This window comes from Corythoichthys intestinalis, chromosome 8, assembly GCF_030265065.1.
Source record: "Corythoichthys intestinalis isolate RoL2023-P3 chromosome 8, ASM3026506v1, whole genome shotgun sequence".
Lineage (NCBI taxonomy): Eukaryota > Metazoa > Chordata > Actinopteri > Syngnathiformes > Syngnathidae > Corythoichthys > Corythoichthys intestinalis.
The window spans coordinates 23,000,270-23,020,109 of NC_080402.1; the positions used below are offsets into that span (position 1 = coordinate 23,000,270).

Below are 19,840 nucleotides of genomic sequence, written 5' to 3' on the forward strand. Positions count from 1 at the left end.
AATGAAAAAAAAAAAACCATGAAAGGTAACAACAGTTACTTTGCCAAGTAACTACTTACTACTACTTACTCTTACCTTCAGGTAACTGAGTTATTAACTCAATTACTTTTTGGGAGAAGTAATTTGTAACTAATTAATTACTTTTTTAAAGTAAGATTAGCAACACTGGTCATAAAGATTAAGTTTGCAGAATGAAAAGTGACGAAAACGGAGATTTCATTCTGCCAATTTGTTGCTGAACACAATTTGCCTGCAACTATTACTGATCACTTCTCAGAATTAGCAAAAGAAATGTTCCCAGACACAAAGATTGCATCGGTGAGTTAGTTTTATCCAATGACCTTTTTAATTTATAATTGGACACACTAACGAACTACCTTCAAGTCAAACTGAATTGCGAGCTGAAGTGTCATGAAGGGCAGCCATCAAGACATGATAGAAATTGCCAGAAGTGCTACATACAATTATAACAAGTCACTGTTAAATTTTAGTAATCATGATGTAGCTGAAGATATTGATTGTTCTTTGATTGCACCAGGTTATATGTTACAATATTACCAATAAATTCATATTATTTTAAAAATTGAGTTTTACTTTTGTTTCATATTGCACGCTATATAGAACGTTGTAAGATTAGTCACCAATTTGTAAGGGCATACATCACTATTTGTAAGATTGCCAATGGCCTCGGGTTGACAGGTATGATGTCTCTACCATGCAAACCTACGCCCTTAAAGTATAGTAGAGTAGAGTAGAGTAGAGTAGAGTAGAGTAGAGTAGAGTAGAGTAGAGTAGAGTAGTAAGAGGCACTAAAGTTTTAATAAGCATTTTTAACAATTACAAATGGAGACAACACATTTTGGGTTATATAGTTCAAGGGCGTAGGTTTGCATAGGGACGGTTGGGAAAAAACACTACCAACTTTTCAGGATGCTCAAATTGTCCCCACCAACTTTTGAGCAACTTTATTTGTGTTATGTAATGACTTGAGTAATACAGGTCATTTATATTGTCTTCCAATATGTTTTAATTGTCGTAACTGACCCCACCCTTATTTAGTGAATTATTTTCCATTATGTTTAGATTTACAAGTACATCTTTTCACTTGCTGAATGTGCCGGTCCATTTTTTCCTCCTAAACGCACATTTGATTGGCTGATGACTTGACCCTCACACACTCGCACATTAGATATTAGAGATATGAGAAGTTTTTTTTCAGCCAGCATTAGCCATTGTTAGAAATGTAAAAAGGCATCATTTTTTTAGAAGTGGGGAACACACCATTAATTTTGCTACTGTAGGTCCGACCTGCATCAGTGTTAGCATAACATTAAACTGTGTGAACTTGCTAACCAGCAAAACTCAAGTAGGAAGTTGCTTCGAGAGAAGTGTCCTTCTCTTTGTGTTTTCTACTGTAACATTAAATAAACTGTGAGAAATGTAGTGAACTCTGCTGGAAACTATGGAACTAGACAAATGTTAGCAAGAAGCTGCTTAGAGAGAGAGGGGTGCTGCATAACCTCATATGCAGCTCACACAACACAACATACAAAGATCATAATTAATTATGTACATTTAAAAAAAGAGTGTTGGGGGGGTGATGCCGCGAGCTACCCCACACTAGCTTTGCGATTGACTGGTCGATCGTGATCGACGTCATGAGCACCCCTGATTTAGCATATCAATTAATTAGGTTCATATTCGTGAGAAATATAGCCTTGACCCGTGTTCATCCAATCTGTTTGGTCTTATTAATGTCCCATCCCAACCAAAAAGTGTACATAAACGTTATGCTGTAATATCGTCCCTACCAATGTTGAGACCAAACCTACACCCTTGATATAGTTCACACTAGAATACCACCATGTTTTATCGAGTCAGTTAAAAAAATCTCATGTAACAGAAAATGAAAAAAATGTTGGCCATTGTTAATACTCAGGCATCCGAAGTTCCACTCGTTCGCTGCCTCTACTGTGCTGCATGAAAAAGAAATGCTAAATAGTGAAGAAGAAAAAACGAGAGGCGCAGACTATCTATATTTACTGTCGCAAATATTCCAATGTGAAGGAACGTGTAATTAATGCAGTAATTCCTCGACGTCCTTTCCGCGGTTATGAAACTTGATTCAGACAGGTTTTGTAACCTAGCCGCGTCAGCCAATCACAGAAGAGCTTTTCGCTCACGTGACATGAATTTTTACGTAACAAGCGAGTGTCCGGAGTGAAAGTCTGTGGACTGCTCACATAAGGAGACATGAATAGTCACGTTAAACATAGAAACGCCAATTACTTCTAACATTTTTTTACGCAACATGTCGCTCCAGCAGCCGACTGAGGAAGCGACGGGGGAGAGGAGCGCTTTCTTTATAGGCGCCGAAAAGGACGACATCCACGGGCAGGAGGAGGACCACCATCAGCTCATTCTGCTAAAAGCCAACGCTTTGGCCTCAGAAGACTCCCTCAAAGAGGCCATCTACTGGTTCTCGGTGGCCTTTCGTTACAAGTCCATGAGACCCGAACAGCTAAGCACTTTTGTGGACTGTATAGTGCGGAATCTTAAGAAAAAGGCAGCCTCCGGCTCGGATTCGCCGTCGAAGCGGGAATCCGAGGAGCACAAGAGCCAGTGGGACAAAGTATTTGATTGCCCTAACTGTCATAGTTTTTTAGGGGAACCAGTGACCCTAGCGTGTGGACACTCATTTTGCAAGAGATGTTTGCAACGAGATTTGCTCTCTAAGTGCAAGTTGTGCCACGAAGTGGTAAGACTCGAAGGAAAGCCTAATGTGATTCTGTGCGGACTTTTGGAGAAATGGTTCCCCAGCGATGTGAAACGGTCTAAAAACCTAAGCGAAGTAGACGAACTGTGTATGTGTAAACGCTACGACGATGCGGTGAAAAAAGCAAGCAATATCATCCAAGCAGGTGAGGGTTTGTGAGGTTACTCAATGGGTCATGTTTACAGGGGATGTATGTCAATGCATTTCCTGGTATACGTAAGTGCGTAGCCATGTTGAATGTGGCAAATGTGCTCCGCTCACTTAGAAATGCCATTTAATTCAGCTTGTCAAAACAACGCAAACCAAAACCCATTTCTTCTCGTCGTGTTGTCATGAAGGAATACAAGGCATTTTTAAACCTTTCTTACCGCTCATTATTTTAAATTTTGTTTTGGTTGTCTAAAATGTTCATTTACAGCGCATGCGTGTCGGGAGGAGCTTGCGTAATAAGTCAGGTCGTGACATGCATTGAGAAAGGTTTTGTAACTTGTGCAGTTGGGCGGGCCGATGTGTTGCAGAGCAGCCAATTGCTTTCAGATATTTAAAACGGTCATATGCATCAATGGTGACTCATGATTAGGTTTGGTGTCTCAAAACATTATGAAACAGGGGGAATAGAAAGTTACTGTACTTCTGCAGCAGACTGTGAAAGTAATAGTTATGTAGTCTGAGGGAATTTGTGCCAACAGCTAAGTTGAATAATGCCAGTCAGTACCATTATTTTTGACCCACATAGCCATGTTTGCCCTACATTTTGCCATCAGGGTCAAACAAGCTGCATATGCTTTAGGGCTGCAGCTATCGATTACTGTATTGGCCCAAATATAAGACGGCCCTGATTATAAGACGACCCCCTCTTTTTCAAGACTCAAGTTTGAAAAAAGACTTTTTGACCACCAAATTTTTATACAGAAAATAATTACAGTAAATCTGAAACAAATGATTATAACAATATATTTGAGAGAAAAAGCATGTTATTTTGCCTCATTCAAATCTTAATATCTGAACATTTAAATATGTAAACTAAAGTGCAATCACATTTGTAAATGAATGGCTTCTGGTTTTTGAAATGTAAATAAACCAATCTATTGTGATAAAATAACAAAATTGCAATAACTGCATTAACCATCAAAGTGAAGTCTAACTGTAACTGTAGTCTTGAAACAAATCTGAATAAGGAAAAACATTGCAATAAAATAATGCAAACTGGTTAAACTAAAAGAGTAGCTGAGATCTGTCATGACAGAACATCGCTTCAATGATATCTGGCGTCATTGAGCGTCGTAAATGGGTATAATGTCTAGACCGCGAATATAAGACGACCCCCCACTTTTTCAGTGTTATTTGAATGCAAAAAAACACCATCTTATATTCGGGCCAATACGGTATTTTGGTAGTGGATTAATTGATGAACTATTTAGTTCGAATAATCGAGTAATCAGATAAGGAACATAAAAAATTATAATACCTGAGCTTAGCCTCAAACGGTATAAAAAGATGAATAAATGAGGCTTGAAGTACATAAAAAAAAAAAACAATTGGCTAACTTGCATAGCAAAAGTCCGCTAGTTTAAATGCTATAAAATTCTACATTTTTTATTTATTAATTTATTTTTTTAACAATGCTCTTAACAAATGGTTCAAAAACATATTCCCACAAAAAACAGCTAAATATACCTATAAAATAAATTACGAATGCATAAAAACAAAAAACATAAGCTCAAAAAAATACTTAGTTTATGTTAATCTTAACAGGGAGCAGCTGGATTTAGCCATGTGAAATGAGTTATGTCATAGTCACTATTGCCACTAGAGGGCAGTGTATCCACCCAAATCAGTAAAACTATATGCAGACACTTTCAAAACAAACCAATACAACGCCACTTTAATTAAACGAATACTCAAAGCAGCAAAATTTAATTGTAATCTTTTTTGTAATGGAATTGCTCGAGTTAATTGATTAATCGTCGCAGCACTAGTATGCTTATCATATAGTGCGCTTTAAATTACGCTCCTCATTGCAGGAGGAACAACACTGAACATCCCCCATTAAATCAAAGCCTGCCATTGACGACTAGAAACGTCCCATCCGCTTGAAAGAATGTTCATTTGCTGCCAGCCCCTCTCAGTTCAAATAGATTGGCCGTCCACGACTGACAAACTATATTAACAGCAGACAGATGAAAAGAACCACATGGCTGGTCTATCATCATCACTGACACTTAAGGTTATAACAAAATACCAGTCCATGTTCACTGTATATAAAAATAAGGCTGTGTAATAATTCAATATTTGTATATATCGCAAAAGACGTGTTCAGTATCAGTATAAACAAATGTGGTACCTCTCCAAAATTACGAAATTATGCCGTTCCAGAGTTGCTTTTGTATAATGTTTTTTTTTCATATCTTGAGCCGCGTTTAACATGTAAATCGCCTAATTTGTTCCAAGCACTACTTAGATGGCACATTAAATGTTATAGTCAGGGTAAAACCAGAATAAAACAGGAGCCAAACACATTTGCAAGTAAAACATAAGATGTATCTTACTTCACCCTGGTAACACTGATCACACTATAGTTCTTACATCTGACATTTATTAATTTGTCACTGTCAAACTATGAACACACTATTAGAAAATAAAATACAATAATGACAAAGAGCGTACAATAATGCTTTAATGTAAATAAATAGAGACAAATTTGCTTTTAAAAACATACTTCAATGGCTGCACAATAATACTGACGGAAATAAGGTCCAAATCTTGTACAATTTAACAAGGAAAACAGCAGCTATTAGTGGCACTGGTCCAGCAGAGAAAACAAACGCTGCTCAATAAGCTAGCGGGCTAACAGCGAGTTAACAGGGGAGGGCATCGCCGATACTGCGCCTTTTTCCGTTTCTCTGCCTTCTTGAAATATTAACTAGCATTCACCCCTGCTTCCCAACGAGAAAGCAATGGTCGAAACTAACAGAAAACAGCGCTGACGTGACTGCAAACAACTCCGAGTGCAACAAAGGAAAGCAGACCGCACATATATTGTACTGTAATATTATGAAATACCAGCTACGCATAGTAAATACTGTAGAGATCAACCATTTAGATTATATCTAATAAATAACATTAAATGACAAATAATATACTGTACTTACCATCAATGCTGAGAGTGGGCGGGCAAGACACTTACGTGACTTAAAAATAAACGGTTGGAGAAAAAAACGCGGGACTGGTCATAAAGTCGAATTCACGTAAGTCGGGTACGTTGTAACCCGGGGACTACTGGTATTGCGATATACTAGTATATATTGTCATATTAAAAGTAGAGGAATTTTAGCAGGATGACTTGAATAGCCCTGTTTGGGAAGACTTTGGTTGACTCAACATGACCACATTGTATTCATATAATACCGTTTAATCCATGCTAAGGGGGTTCATCAGATGAAGATTGCTGTATATAAAAAAAAAATCCAAACATCGAGCCCACTACAAGAACAACAAAAACACCGTTGCGCCTGTGCACGTATTCATACTGTGACACCCAAATTTAAATATCATCAACAATAGGCCAATAGGAGAGCAGATACTGAAGCATGATGGGAAAGATTATGACCAATAGGGCAGCAGGATCTTATGGTGTGAGTTTTAAAAGCAGAACGAATGAAGTACGTATCTTTTACAGTGCATGGTATCTTTTGTGTTTTGAATATTTTCACGTAATATGAAAGGGGGAAAAAAGCGTTACAAAACCCTTCGTAATCTGAATATATAGTATACAAAAGCCTTTGTATGTCGAGGTACCACTGTATATTCAATAAACTGGAATACAAGAGGAGAGAATGTTGTCTGACTGTAGAAGTACTGCAGTTGTCCTTTGTGGACTTGCTCTAGTCCAGTGGTCTCAAACCGGTCCTCAAAGGGCCGCAGGGGGTACTGGATTTCATTCCAACCAAACGAGACAAATACCTTTTCACCAATCTGGTTTCTTACAAGTGTAATCAGTTGATTGCAATCAGGTGCTGCTTATGTTAGTAGAAACCTCATTGGTTGAACTGTTTGTGCTGGATCTGTTGGAACAAAAACCAGGACCCACTGCGGCCCTTTGTGGAGTCGGTTTGAGACCGCTGCTCTAGTCTCACTGCTTAATGGCTGCAGTGCTCAGTCAAAATAGGTCTTGAAAAATGTCAGAATAACTTTTGTATGGAAGACCTAAAGGTGTCCTAAAGTATTGTTCCAATATTTTGACTTGTTTCATGCATAGCAAATGTTGAAATGAGAGTGTGTCCTGGTTGAAGTATGTTATAAGTGTAGTTTTTTTTTAAATTTGATTGCAAGCAAGTTTGCAAGTTCAATTGTTTTGCAGACGGTATGTTTGGCACTTTGTGACGTCTCAATGTGCCTTATTATGCAAGTACCTGCCCTTGTCAGCACTGATAAAGCTGTCAAGGGGGTCCAGTTTTCCGTGTTCTAAAATGTGCAGCATTAAGTATAAGGTATATAAATAAAACATTATTTAAATTCATATACAGTATGTGCATTTACTGTGCTTAAGTACAATACTATTGTGACATGACTAGTTTGTTTTGTCACTTTTTTTCCCCCGCGATCTATACCTCCACACTGCTGTTTGCCGTCTAGCTGGCTGAGGCATTATTTTCAGCGTGCGTGCCTGCAAAAGTCATCCTCCTTGCTTGGTCCGCGATTGACTTTAACCCCCCCATCTTCTGTGCATCACCTCCGGATGCCTGCAAGATTCATTCATTCATTCATCTTCCGTGCCGTTTATCCTGCCTACCAGATTGTAGACTAATATTTTATTTTTGTTTAAATGTGAAACAGCTAAACCTGTATAGTACTTGTACAAGATTGCATTCTGCGTCTCTGTGATGCCTCTCTCACCACACGCATTCATTGCCAATGAACACAAGCTTTCCACCGACTTTCAAAGGAAAATGTTGTCAAAACTATTAAAATGGTATGAGCATTGATGGAAAAATAACGGCAAATACTTAAAAGTCAAGGGCATCTTAAATATTACATATTGGTTATGGATTTATTAGAAATTATATTTGCACATGTTTTGAATAAATATAGCCATTAAAAATCCTAGTTGCTCTGTGCTGAACCAATAGTGGCATGAAATGAGCCATTTCAAGTTAGGTTAAGACACATTGCACATTAGCAGTGAGACAAAACAAAAGCTGTCAAATGTCAATCGTGCAGCTTGGCAGTTGGAGAGTGCTAAAAAAAACAAGATGAAAAAAAGGGAGACGCAGCTATGGTCCATGGATTACAATGTTGATAAGGAAATACTCGGAAAGTTGGGCAGTGTGGATATTGTTTACGCTATGTCTGACCAGAAACACAGTAGCGTGCACTGCAAATGATGGCAAGTGTATGTTCATACAATAACAGAAAACACAAACAATCTGTTTTACCTCCTGACACATAGTCATCCGCTCGTGGATCCGCCCATTTTCTATGGGAAGAAATAATTTTTTCCTGCCTCTTTCTTTACTTTCCATATTCATTGAAGAGCCTGAAACAACAGTGGAGGTGCGACTTTCACGGGCAGAGGCATACACATCTCTCAACCAGTTTGATCTCGCTTTGGAAGACATTGAGTTTTGTCTTGCATCTAGGTGTTCTGCTGAGGTAGGTCAATCTCCTTTAGATTATAAAAAAAATAATACACCTTTCATACTAAAATGGGAAATGGTGTCCTATGATTTTGACCTGTGTGCCACAAGCAAAGTCAGACTCAGAACACCTTTTGTTTTTTTCATCTCAAAACATTCATGTGAGCATGTTATCACTTGGCATACTAAAATTACATTTATGAAAATTAGTCGTTTCTTTGGTGGTTGGCTTCCCCTCTTGTCAAAATGGAATGAACAAAGCAGCAAATAGGGGACCGACTACAAAACAATATTACTGTATGTAAATCTCTTTCAAAAATGTAATGAAAAAATATTGTATTTTATTGTGCCACATATAGAAATAACATTGGAAAATACTAATTGACCTAAAATAGGAGAAGTTATACATACGGTATATATGTTTTGTTTGACTTTATTTGTCAGAAAAAAATGTTGTGAGTGTAAATGTGGTTTGAACTTGACACACCCCTTGCAAGCATGTGATTGTTGACTTGCTCAGCTGGCTATTGTTCATCCTCGAGAAGGCATGCTGTGAAACAAATCAGTGATTTGTGACTTAAATTATGTCAATACAATAACAAAAAGCAGATTATGCCAGTGCTGTTTGTCATTGTGGGAATGATTTGACAAAGTCAAGCATCCCTCATATAAAATTAGAAAATTATATTTTTACCATCTGAAGAAGTTACCAAAGAGAATGTGGCTATAAAAATGTAGATTGATAGAGAGCCAAGCTTACATGACCATACAGGTTAATGTAGTTTTTGCAATATTCTCGATATAGGTGCCAAGTCTGCCAGGCAAAACTAAAAGCTACGCAATTATACGTGAGGTTTCAAATTAGGGCTGGGCGATCATGATCATTTTGATGATTGTTTAACTTGATGTTTTTTTTAAGGTAGCATGATCACTATGAAGTATCTGCTGAAAACAAAAACAGTAATATAATGTATGAAATAATTATAAAACGATGTAAAATTCAGAGCACTTAACACACTGCTTTTTAAAAGAAATATATATATGGATTTTGTTTCCTCCAACAGCAGCCGCATTTGAGACTTTTAAAAGATGTTTTTTTCCCCCAAAAAAACAACACAAACAAAATGCATGAATTTTGATCTGTTCTTTTTTTTTTTTTTTTTTTTTTTTTTTTTTTTTTTTTAACCTGTCCTGTTCAGCTGTTTGACACAGAGAATGGAAGTCTAAGTGCCCGGGTTGTCTGAACAGTTTTAATGTTTCACATTGAGAGTCTGATATACTCCCATTGTGATCATTCAAAATACCTTTTTATTATGACAAAGCAGCGAACAGGAAGGGATTATGGGGGGACAGAAGAAAAGCAACACGAGAAGAAAGAAAAGAAACACATACACAAACAACAACAAGAAATACATAGAACATCTAGCCTAATTATTAATATGCTGGTGCCATCGTCAGCGAGATGTATTTCCGGTTTACACCATGTGAAAGAGGGGGACGGGGGTGTCTATAAGCTAAGTGATTGAAAGAGGTAGAGTGTACACAAATCAGTTCTGTGACCTAGAACTCAGCAGTCATGTGAATCTCTAATGAATGTAAGCCCGTTGGGGACCAACCCTACGCCACCCCATCGCCAACCCTGGTACCAGGACCCCCAACCCGAGCATGCCCTACCGCATCCAGCAGCACTCGAGCCCCACCGGACGCGCAACAGCCACGCAGATGGGCGGAGAAGCCGCGCGGGTGCCAATCCAGGGCCACGGCCCCCACCCAGCCAGCCCGTGGAGGGAGGGTGGGCGGGGGTTGGGGGGTCAAGCGCAGCCCATCCCTCCTCCCGCAGCCCAGCAAAGGAGCCAATCGTACCCGACCGGGATCCAGGGTGGTCCCCCGGGCCACCCATCAACCGGCTTTCAGGGATGGCAGGAGGGGACGCACCACCAAACCCACGTCTACCCCCACCCCCGCCCGCACACACGGGCCACGAGCCACAGCCGAAGCCCCCCAACCGGCACGGCACGCCACGGGACCCCCAGAGGCCCACCAAGCCCAAGGCAGGGCAGGGCCCCCCGCCGGTGCAGGCAACACCCCGCTTATACACCGGCGCCCAGCCAGCGACCCGCGACGGAGCGCAGGGCGGATGTCCAGTCAGAGAAGAGGGGAAGGCGGAGGCAGGAGAACGCCGAGGAACTGCCACGGGGCGATGCAAGATCGGAGCCCCGACCCCCCACCCCACTCCCGCGGCCGGCAGCCCAGGCAGAGGGGAGGCCACACCCCAGGAGCCACGCCATAAGGAAAAAGTGTGGGACCCACCTACCACCCTATTACTGTGGCTGCTAGGTTCCCGGCTGGCAGCCATCACCCAGCACCGTGATGGGATTGTGAGGGCAGGGTAGTGCAATGTATGCATTAAAATAGGAGAGCTTGGCTTGGGGCAGTGGGACTGCAGCATGGAATTTCTGGAATTTCCCACTGCCCTTTGCCGGAGCTCTCCTGTGGAGTATGATGTGTGTGGTGCATTTAAAAAAGGTGCAGGGATGGCGGGGCCTGTCGTGAGGGGGCAACCGTGAGGTACCCCCCCCCCCCCAACAGGTCCCAACCATCCCGCAACCTTGGTGTGTGGTGCATTAAAAACGGGGGAGCTGGGCCGGGACTGTAAAGCCCCGTCTCAACTCTCCCCAGAGAAATGTATGAGCATGTAAGTGTAATTTTTGATCTGTTCTAGTGTGCATATTGTCATCCATTTTCAATGAGATTTTCAGCATCCACAGATTTCCCATGTACCGTATTTTTCGGACTATAAGTCGCACCTGAGTATAAGTCGCACCAGCCATAAAATGCCCAACGAAGAAGAAAAAAAACATATATAAGTCGCACCGGAGTATTAAGTCGCATTTTGGGGGGAAATTTACTCGATAAAATCCAACACATAGAACAGAGGTCATCTTGAAAGGCAATTTAAAATAAAAATACAATAGAGAACAACATGCTGAATGTACAGTATGATAATGTTTCATGATGCATGAACAACGAAATGCGAACGTGGCCGGTATGTTAACGTAACGTAGCTATTAAGAGTTATACGGCTAACTATAGCATAAATAAACATGCTAACAAGTTTACTAAACCTTCAGTGTCACTCCAAAACACCAAAATAACATGTGAGGTGATGTAATAATGTCTTAATAATTTCACACATAGGTCGCTCCAGAGTATAAGTCGCAGCCAAACTATGAAAAAAACTGCGACTTATAGTCCGAAAAATAGGGTACTGAATTAGCTTTTTAAAAAAGTCAATTTTTGTAGACTGTAAATTCAATAACTATAGCACCCAGCTAAGTTTGATGTCATGTCCTGCTAGGCTTTTTTTAGGAAAGCTATGGTGCTGCACAAAATGGGCGAAGTGGATGAGTCTCTACAAGTCTTCCTCAACTGCCTTGCTGTGGATGAAGATTTCCCTTGTGCAAAAAGACAAGTGGAAAAGGTAAGAAACCGAAAAATAATTGGGATTTACAGCATGTCAATGTGTGGTGTTTCATTGCTGTATGATCTTGATGTACCGTACATAGCTTGGTCTGTTCCTGTTCTTTGTTCTATTTGAGTCTTGACACACACATAATCTTCCTACTAGAACAAGTGTCTGCAATTGATTTTTCAATAGGGCCAAATTTAAAAAAAAAAAAAAAGTACATCAAGGACCACGCCCCATCAACTGTCTTCCATTTTAGTTTAATATATTTATAATATAGACCAGGGGTCGGGAACCTTTTTGGCTGAGAGAGCCATGAACACCACATATTTTTAAATGTAATTCCGTGAGAGCCATACAATATGTTTAAAACTAAAAATACAAGTAATATGTGCATTTTATATAATTTCAACACCTTTAAAGTACAATAAGTCTCTGAATTCTTTTTAATAACATTGTTATGCTGTTGCTAATCAATGAGTATTTCTTACCAATAATGCGACTTCTGGTGCTGCATGGTTTTGCTGATGGCTTTGTACTCTTGTTCATACTTGGTGAGGTTAAGCTTCATGCAAGTGTTGAGAAACTTTTGCACGGAGCACCATCAGTGCACCCCGAAACAAGTTTATCCATCGGTAGATTTTTTTCTTTGGCGAACTCAGTGAAGGACTTGAATAAATCCTTCCCACTTGATGTCCCTTTTATAGTCAAACCTTACAATCACGCTGAACTGGGATAAATAGCTTACGTCTGTTGACTCATCCAAAGTGAGAGAAAAAAACCTGCTGTCCTGCTGAAAAGTGTGATACTCCTCGTCTTTTTTTGTTGTTGTTGCCATCTTCTCAAAAGGGTTTCTAACAACGCGGAAAACGAAACTGAAAATGGGGAAGTTTACGTCCTGATCTCACGCCCATGCGCACATCGGCCGCTTATTTCGACAGCAAAATACGGCAACCCAACTTGAACAGTGTCTCTGCCTTATCTGCGTTGCCTATGCAATTGATAGATAGTTAAATAGATAGACACAACAACATGTTTGTTTACTACTTTCCCACTAAAATTACTGCGAACCGGCTTTCTAGTCGCCGGTGACCGTTGCCGTTTACACAATGCACAAAGGAGTATATAAAACTTTTTTTTTTTTTTTAAATAAATGATTTGCCTGTGAGCCAGATGCAGCCATCAAAAGAGCCACATCTGGCTCGCGAACCATAGGTTCCCAACGCCTGATATAGATTATCACATACTGCTACTTTAAAGATATGGTACTGTATACCTGTATGTTGTTGTAGTTGTTATACTGTAATTCGGAAATCTAAATTCCAAACAACACACAGAGTACCATATTACTACTCTTTAATTGTTTCACAAAAATCATGTTTGCAGTGGGTTTAATTTCTATTTTTTGCACGTATACATCTTTAAAATGTGCTAAACCAGGCCAAAAGATGGTGAATACAATTTTATTGATGGGGCAGTTTTTACTTGCAGCCAATAACACTACCACTACCCATGTGTGCTACCACCAGTCTACTGGGAACGGAAAAGAAAAAGACATGGTTTAGTATAAATGACTTTCATTTGAACAAAATGTTGCCCAAAGAATGTAAATAAACAAGTCACACATTTCTTAGCTCTTTGATAACAGAGAAAATAATAGTAAATCAAAACTACGGCAACAGGAGTAGGACACAGATATACATCTATTTATTTAAATGACGACTCGCATGTAAACATCATCACCATCCCAACTAATGTCACAAGCCATGGCGGATGATCTGGAAAAACTCGCATTTGATAGGCTAAAACAGTTCTGGCATGAATTTTTTTTTCTCACAGCTAATTTAGTTTCCTTTCTGGAAATATTGGCTTTTATTGGTGTTTTTCTCCACTATTAAACATCATATAGGTGAAATTCTGTTTATTTTTTTATAATTGTATAATTTTTTTCTGCTGGGATGCATTGGATCAAAGCCTTGTCTCTCTTTTTAAGAATGCATCGATAATGATTCTATTTTTGTCCACTTATTATAGAGATATACACACGTTTAAAAGTTTTTTGTTTTTAGACACAGTTTAGAAAATGAATGAAATGAAATGAAGAGATTTTCTACATCCAAAGTATAAAATACTGTAGAACTGTTTTAGTGGCTAGAGCATTACTGAGGTGTGGGAAGACTGAGGAGACATCACACACAGATAGCAGTGCCACTTCATTTATATATAACCAGTTGTGTAAAAATGGGAGCTTAACTCTTGGCTTGTTGAATGCTCGATTCACTCGTTTAAGAAAATCTACAGGAATTTCGCTATTCTACATATCTACATCATTGAGATACACACATGATGTATTTATTCTTCTTATTCCTTCAACAGATTATGTGTGACCTGCTCTCTTCGGCGAACGACAACATCAAGATCGGCCTTAGGGAAACGGCGCAAAACACGTCGCCCCACTTGCGCAGCAAAACCCTTGTGACCGGTGCCCAAGTCAGATCACATAGTCCAGTCCAAAGACAAAGTCAACACCAGGTCCGCGCTGTGTCGGCACATCAGCGAACGGAAAAGCAGGAGGTCAGATAAATCATCCTAATTATTCAAACCGTATTGTATTGAAGCTTTCATTGAAGTCTCATGCATTTATTTGAATGATATTTGCGCCACAGAAACGTTGGGAGAGTCTTGAACGTCCCGGCCTGAATAGAGCTCATTCCCTGCGATGTCACAGCGCCGATTTTGGCGAGCAAGGTCTGAAGAGAGTCTGCTCCGCCCCTCAGCTTGGGGACCAGGAAAAGGCGAGCCTGCTGAAGAGGAAGTTGTCTGTTTCTGACATTGAGACTTGCATTGTGGCCAGTGGAAGTAGCAAGCATAAAAAGCAAGGTATGTGCTCTCTTGATTTTCAATTATAATTAAGAACAAGTACTTGAATCATAACTCTGTTTTCTTTGTTTCCAGGTGTGAATAATATCAAAAAAACAGCAGCCAAAGCTAACACTTGCAGACCTATTCTTGAGGAGCTCATTGACGCCAATGACTTTGAGTGTTCTCTTTGTATGAGGTGAGCCTATGCGTACACTCTTGATCATGCATGACGATTACCTGTACAGGTAGTCCTTGCGTTACGATGTACTCAACTTACGCGATTTCGACGGCGACGCCGGAGTCTCGTCCACCATTTTGTCTCCCAATTTTTTTTTTGTTTTTTTGTACTCGCACAAACAGTACCTTATAGTACCTCACAGTTTCTTATTTTTTACCTTACTTTTCTAACATGACTTGTTCCGTCCAAATTGTACAGCTTGACAGACGGCAAACAAAGCAATTGTGCTTTTTGAAGCTTTTTACTTCATTCACTTTTGCCAAATTGTAAAGCTTTAAAGAGCATACGACACCAGAAAAAAAGTCTTAAATGGCATTATTATGTGAATTAGAATCATATTTTGAGACGATTCGACCATATACAACAATTTAGCAAAGCGCAGATGACGAGAAATGAGTCTTTTAATCTGCCGGTTAGCCACGCCTACAATTATAGGGCTTTAGCGTCCCCAACAGGTGGATGACGTCAGCGGTAGACTAGGCTCATCGGTTTTACTATTCAGCCCATTGAGGGGGAATTGTTCAGAACGAGGAAAACGAGACGAAGAGAGCTGCAAAATGTCATTGTTTCAGTCTCTCTACTCCCAATATTTTTACAGGATATTCTTTTTATCCAAGTATTTTCCCCAATAGCTATATAAATGGCTTGAGAAGGACCCGTCAGCCCGTCGAGGGGGAACTATTCACAATGAGGAAAACGCGACGAAGAGAGCGGCAAAATGTCATTGTTTCTGTCTCTTTACTTCAATATTTTTACAGGATATTCTTTTTATCCAAGTATTTTTCCCCAATAGCTATATAAATGGCTTGAGAAGGACCAGTCAGCCCGTCGAGGGGGAACTATTCACAATGAGGAAAACGCGACGAAGAGAGCGGCAAAATGTCATTGTTTCTGTCTCTTTACTTCAATATTTTTACAGGATATTCTTTTTACCCAAGTACTTTCCCCAATTGCTAAATAAATGGCATGGTCATGACAAATAACTTGTGCTAAATGGAATATAAAATAATAAAAATCCATTTATCCAAGACGACATGGCAAAATTACTCCATAATGGTCAAAACAGTCGACTTTACCTTTACTGTCACACCTGCCGAACGATATTTTATGACACCTAAATCGGACATATGTCATTTCCCTTCCCCGGCTTCGGAGAATGTAAACAGACCAGAAGGAGTGACAGCTAGCCGACATGCTAACCCGAACCGAGGGATGTTTCAAAGTCTTCGAAGTGGAAAATCACACATAACTAGCCTGGATTATTTGACATGACGACCCGGTTGTCGAGTTTCTTTGCGGATCGGCAAACCGCCCGGCGGAGAGCAATTTACAGTTCGTTCCCTGGAGGAGGGTGGCTGGAATTGTTGTGTAGCTAACGCGCTAACAGCTAACTGCTAATGAGCATGAGGATAGCTTTTTACATGCCTATTAATGATCAAACGTAAGTAGTCCTTTATTTAAAGGAATTTTATAGTGTTTACTTTGTAATCACTGTATTCGTATTTGACATAATACAAAACAAGATGTTTACTCACTTCCTTGTAAGTCCAATGGTCCCACAGTAAATATCCACGGTGAATGGGAACCTTTTGAAACTCCAAAAAGGCGCATACGCCTCTCCCGCATAAAGAATGATGTTTCTGCAGCCGTTTGGCTGGCGTGATGCAAAAAATAAAAGTATTAATCCGCAAAATCAGCTGAATCCTTCGTCCTCATACACAACAGTACACTGTAGCGTGAAGAGGACGTCTTCTACCGTACACGTCACAGCGCCCTCCTCCTCAATGCGAGACCGAAGCCGGAAGTCACTCATTTTCCTGGCGCGGGATTCAAAAAACTAAATAAATATAGCGATCGCTTCCACACACATCCAAGCGGTCCATATCATTCAGGAGCATAAAATACCGCGTGTATTATGAAATAAACATGCTTTTTCGTGTCACAAGCACTTTAACACACATACTGTTTGTACATGTCTGTTCAAAACGACACGCATTTTAAGAATAAAACACTCGACACAAAACGGTTGGTGTTCAAACGTCCATCTAGTCTAAACAATATGAAAATTTAGTAACTTGTTTCATAAAAGTCCGCTAGCTTAAATGCTAAGAATGCTAACGTATTCACAATTCTCATAGTAAATCGCTCACACGTAACTCCACAAACTGTACCTCTAAACTTAATTACAAATGCATACACAAACATATATTAGCTGAAGCAACTTTCAGCCCTATGTGGGCCAAACCAGAGCGTAGCTATCCTTTATCAAGGTGAGACGACTGAGTGCTCCTGCATGGAAGCATTATTGAACGACAGTCCAGCCAGACCCAATGTTGCCAACAGAGGGCAGTGTATCCGCCACGATTAATTCATTCACTCCCAGCCCACAGAGGGCAGTGTATCCTCCGCGATTAATTCATTCACTCCCAGCAATTTTCACCGGAGCAACCCCCTTCGCTCCCGGCTATTTTACTGGATTTTGACTGATTTTGCAAGGCCCACAGAAAATTGTGTTCTATTGCTATATAAACATGGAACCCACCAAAAGAAAGATTAGACTATCTTCTTTCAGAAGGAAAAAAAAGTAAGTTCATATCTTTTTCCCTTCTGTAGCTATCAGCATTAGAAAATAGCTTAGTTTGAGCAATTCTCCAGTTTCTGATGAAACAGAAATTGAGCTTTTTGTAAAAGCATACATTTCAAACATAACTTTGACTTTAACACAGCTATTTTTTGCTTTTGTGACATTCCAAACATCTGAATCATGTTTTTTTTCTACAAAAAAACATAAACAACAAGACAAATAGAGCTTTTGATAGCAAAGTAACAATTTATTTACACATAACTAAACTATTGAACTGAGAGATGACGCTGTTGTGGCTGCGGCTGTATCGGCAGATGGAGTAAATTTTTCCCTCATCACCGCCTGTCTGTCTCATCAAGATAGTTTTTTTTTTTAATCTTTCTTTTTTAGTGACCACTACATCATAACAGAATTCACGTAGGGAACTTGTGTGGTGCATGTGCCTTGTGTTTACATCGTTCTCCACATTTTTCTCATGCCTCTTACTTCTTCCAACTTCCGTTTCTCGACTATTTCTCTTCATTCATCTCGTTTCATGGTCTATATGAGTTCTTACCAAATGCACTACTGCCCTCCAGTGGCCAGTTTTATTGCTTTAACATGGATTTTGAGCATTGTGCTTTGGAGCGAACATGCATCAGAACCTAGAGATGTCTCTTGTGGTAAAAAAAAGTAAAAGACATATGAATACGTTTTTGGGACACTGAAACAATTTAAAATAGAACGTGCCGATCGATCGGGTCCGATCACGTCATTTTCAAAGTATCGGAATCGGCAAAAAAATATCGGACATGCCTTTTTTTTAATATATATATATATATATATATATATATATATATATATATATATATATATATATATTTTAAATTAAATCATTTTCTAATTGTATTTCACGTTACAGACAAAATGTCTTAGACTTATCCAGAGTCTTTAGTTTTGGCTTAAAGTAGGACTGTCAAATTTATCGCGTTAATGGCGGTAATTAATTTTTAAAAAAATTAATCACGTTAAAATATTTAATGCAATTAACGCATGCGCTACACGACCCACTCACGCATTGTCGCGTTCAATCTATAAAGGCGCCGTTTTACCTAGATGTAGAGCTAAAAGGCAGTGTAAAATGAGTAGAGTGAATTTAGGCAGTCTTTGGAGCCTTTATTTAATTGGCTAAAGCCTTAAAATCCCCCTCTCAACAATTAAAAATATCGTGAGAAGCAATGTGGGTAGTTGATCTTTTTCTTAACACCATATTGTATTTCTCAACGCAGAGAAGCTATATCAATTGGTGTCACTACGCACAGTCATGGTTGCACTTCCCATCATGCATTTGGGCAGAACAGTGAAATGGCTACAGTATCATTTACTGAAAGCTCAACAAATACACTAGATGGCAATATTTAGTCACAATATACAAAGTCACATTTATCCTTTAAGAATTACAAGTCTTTCTATCCGTGGATCCCTCTCACAGAAAGAATGTTAATAATGTAAATGCCATCTTGAGGATTTATTGTCATAATAAACAAATACAGTACTTATGTACTGTATGTTGAATGTATATATTCGTCCCGAGTTTTATTCATTTTTTTTCTTAATGCATTGCCAATATGATCGGGAAAAATTATCGGGAATGATTGGAATTGAGTCGGGAGCAAAAAAAGGCAATCGGATCGGGAAATATCGGGATCGGCAGATACTCAAACTAAAACGATCGGGATCGGATCGGGATCAAAAACACATGATCAGAACAACCCTAGTATTTATACGTTTTTGGGAGCAAATGAGTTTAAAAAAATACAATACTTTTGGGCTTTTTGTATAGTTATTTTTGAATTTTAAAGGGTTAATTCCGACTTACGCGGAAATTCGGGTTACATTGCAAGCGAAGAAACGGAACTCGTTCGTAGCCTGGGGACTACATGTAATTATAATAATCTTCCGGCCTGATTGAAAGTTTTTCAAGGCCACAAGGAACTAAAAATAAAAAAAAATACAAGAGCATTTGGGCAGATGAAATGAAACATAATCTTTACATGAAAACAAACATGTATTAAATTATGTGATACACTACAGGCCAAGTTTGATACAAAAGAGGTACAGTGTATGAACTTTCTGGTGTTCTTTCAAAACCAGGTTATTTTACGAGCCTGTGACGACGCCGTGCGGCCACACATTTTGTAAAAGTTGTCTTGAGCGATGCTTGGACCACACGCCACATTGTCCCCTGTGCAAACAGAGCCTAAAAGAGGTAAGGGACAGCAGAGGATTCCATGTGTTG

General features: G+C 39.4%; 1 protein-coding gene across 1 annotated transcript in view; it reads left to right on the plus strand.

Moving 5' to 3' along the window:
- The first annotated feature begins 2,207 nt into the window (after positions 1-2,207).
- Positions 2,208-19,840, plus strand: part of lonrf1 (LON peptidase N-terminal domain and ring finger 1) — a 30,475-nt gene continuing 12,842 nt past the window's right edge. Inside the window, exons 1-7 of the mRNA XM_057843673.1 lie at positions 2,208-2,921; positions 8,310-8,428; positions 11,771-11,893; positions 14,255-14,452; positions 14,545-14,758; positions 14,834-14,936; positions 19,696-19,810. Coding sequence (XP_057699656.1) covers positions 2,312-2,921; positions 8,310-8,428; positions 11,771-11,893; positions 14,255-14,452; positions 14,545-14,758; positions 14,834-14,936; positions 19,696-19,810 — 1,482 coding nt within the window. The 5' untranslated portion in view covers positions 2,208-2,311. The remainder of the gene's footprint in view (positions 2,922-8,309; positions 8,429-11,770; positions 11,894-14,254; positions 14,453-14,544; positions 14,759-14,833; positions 14,937-19,695; positions 19,811-19,840) is intronic.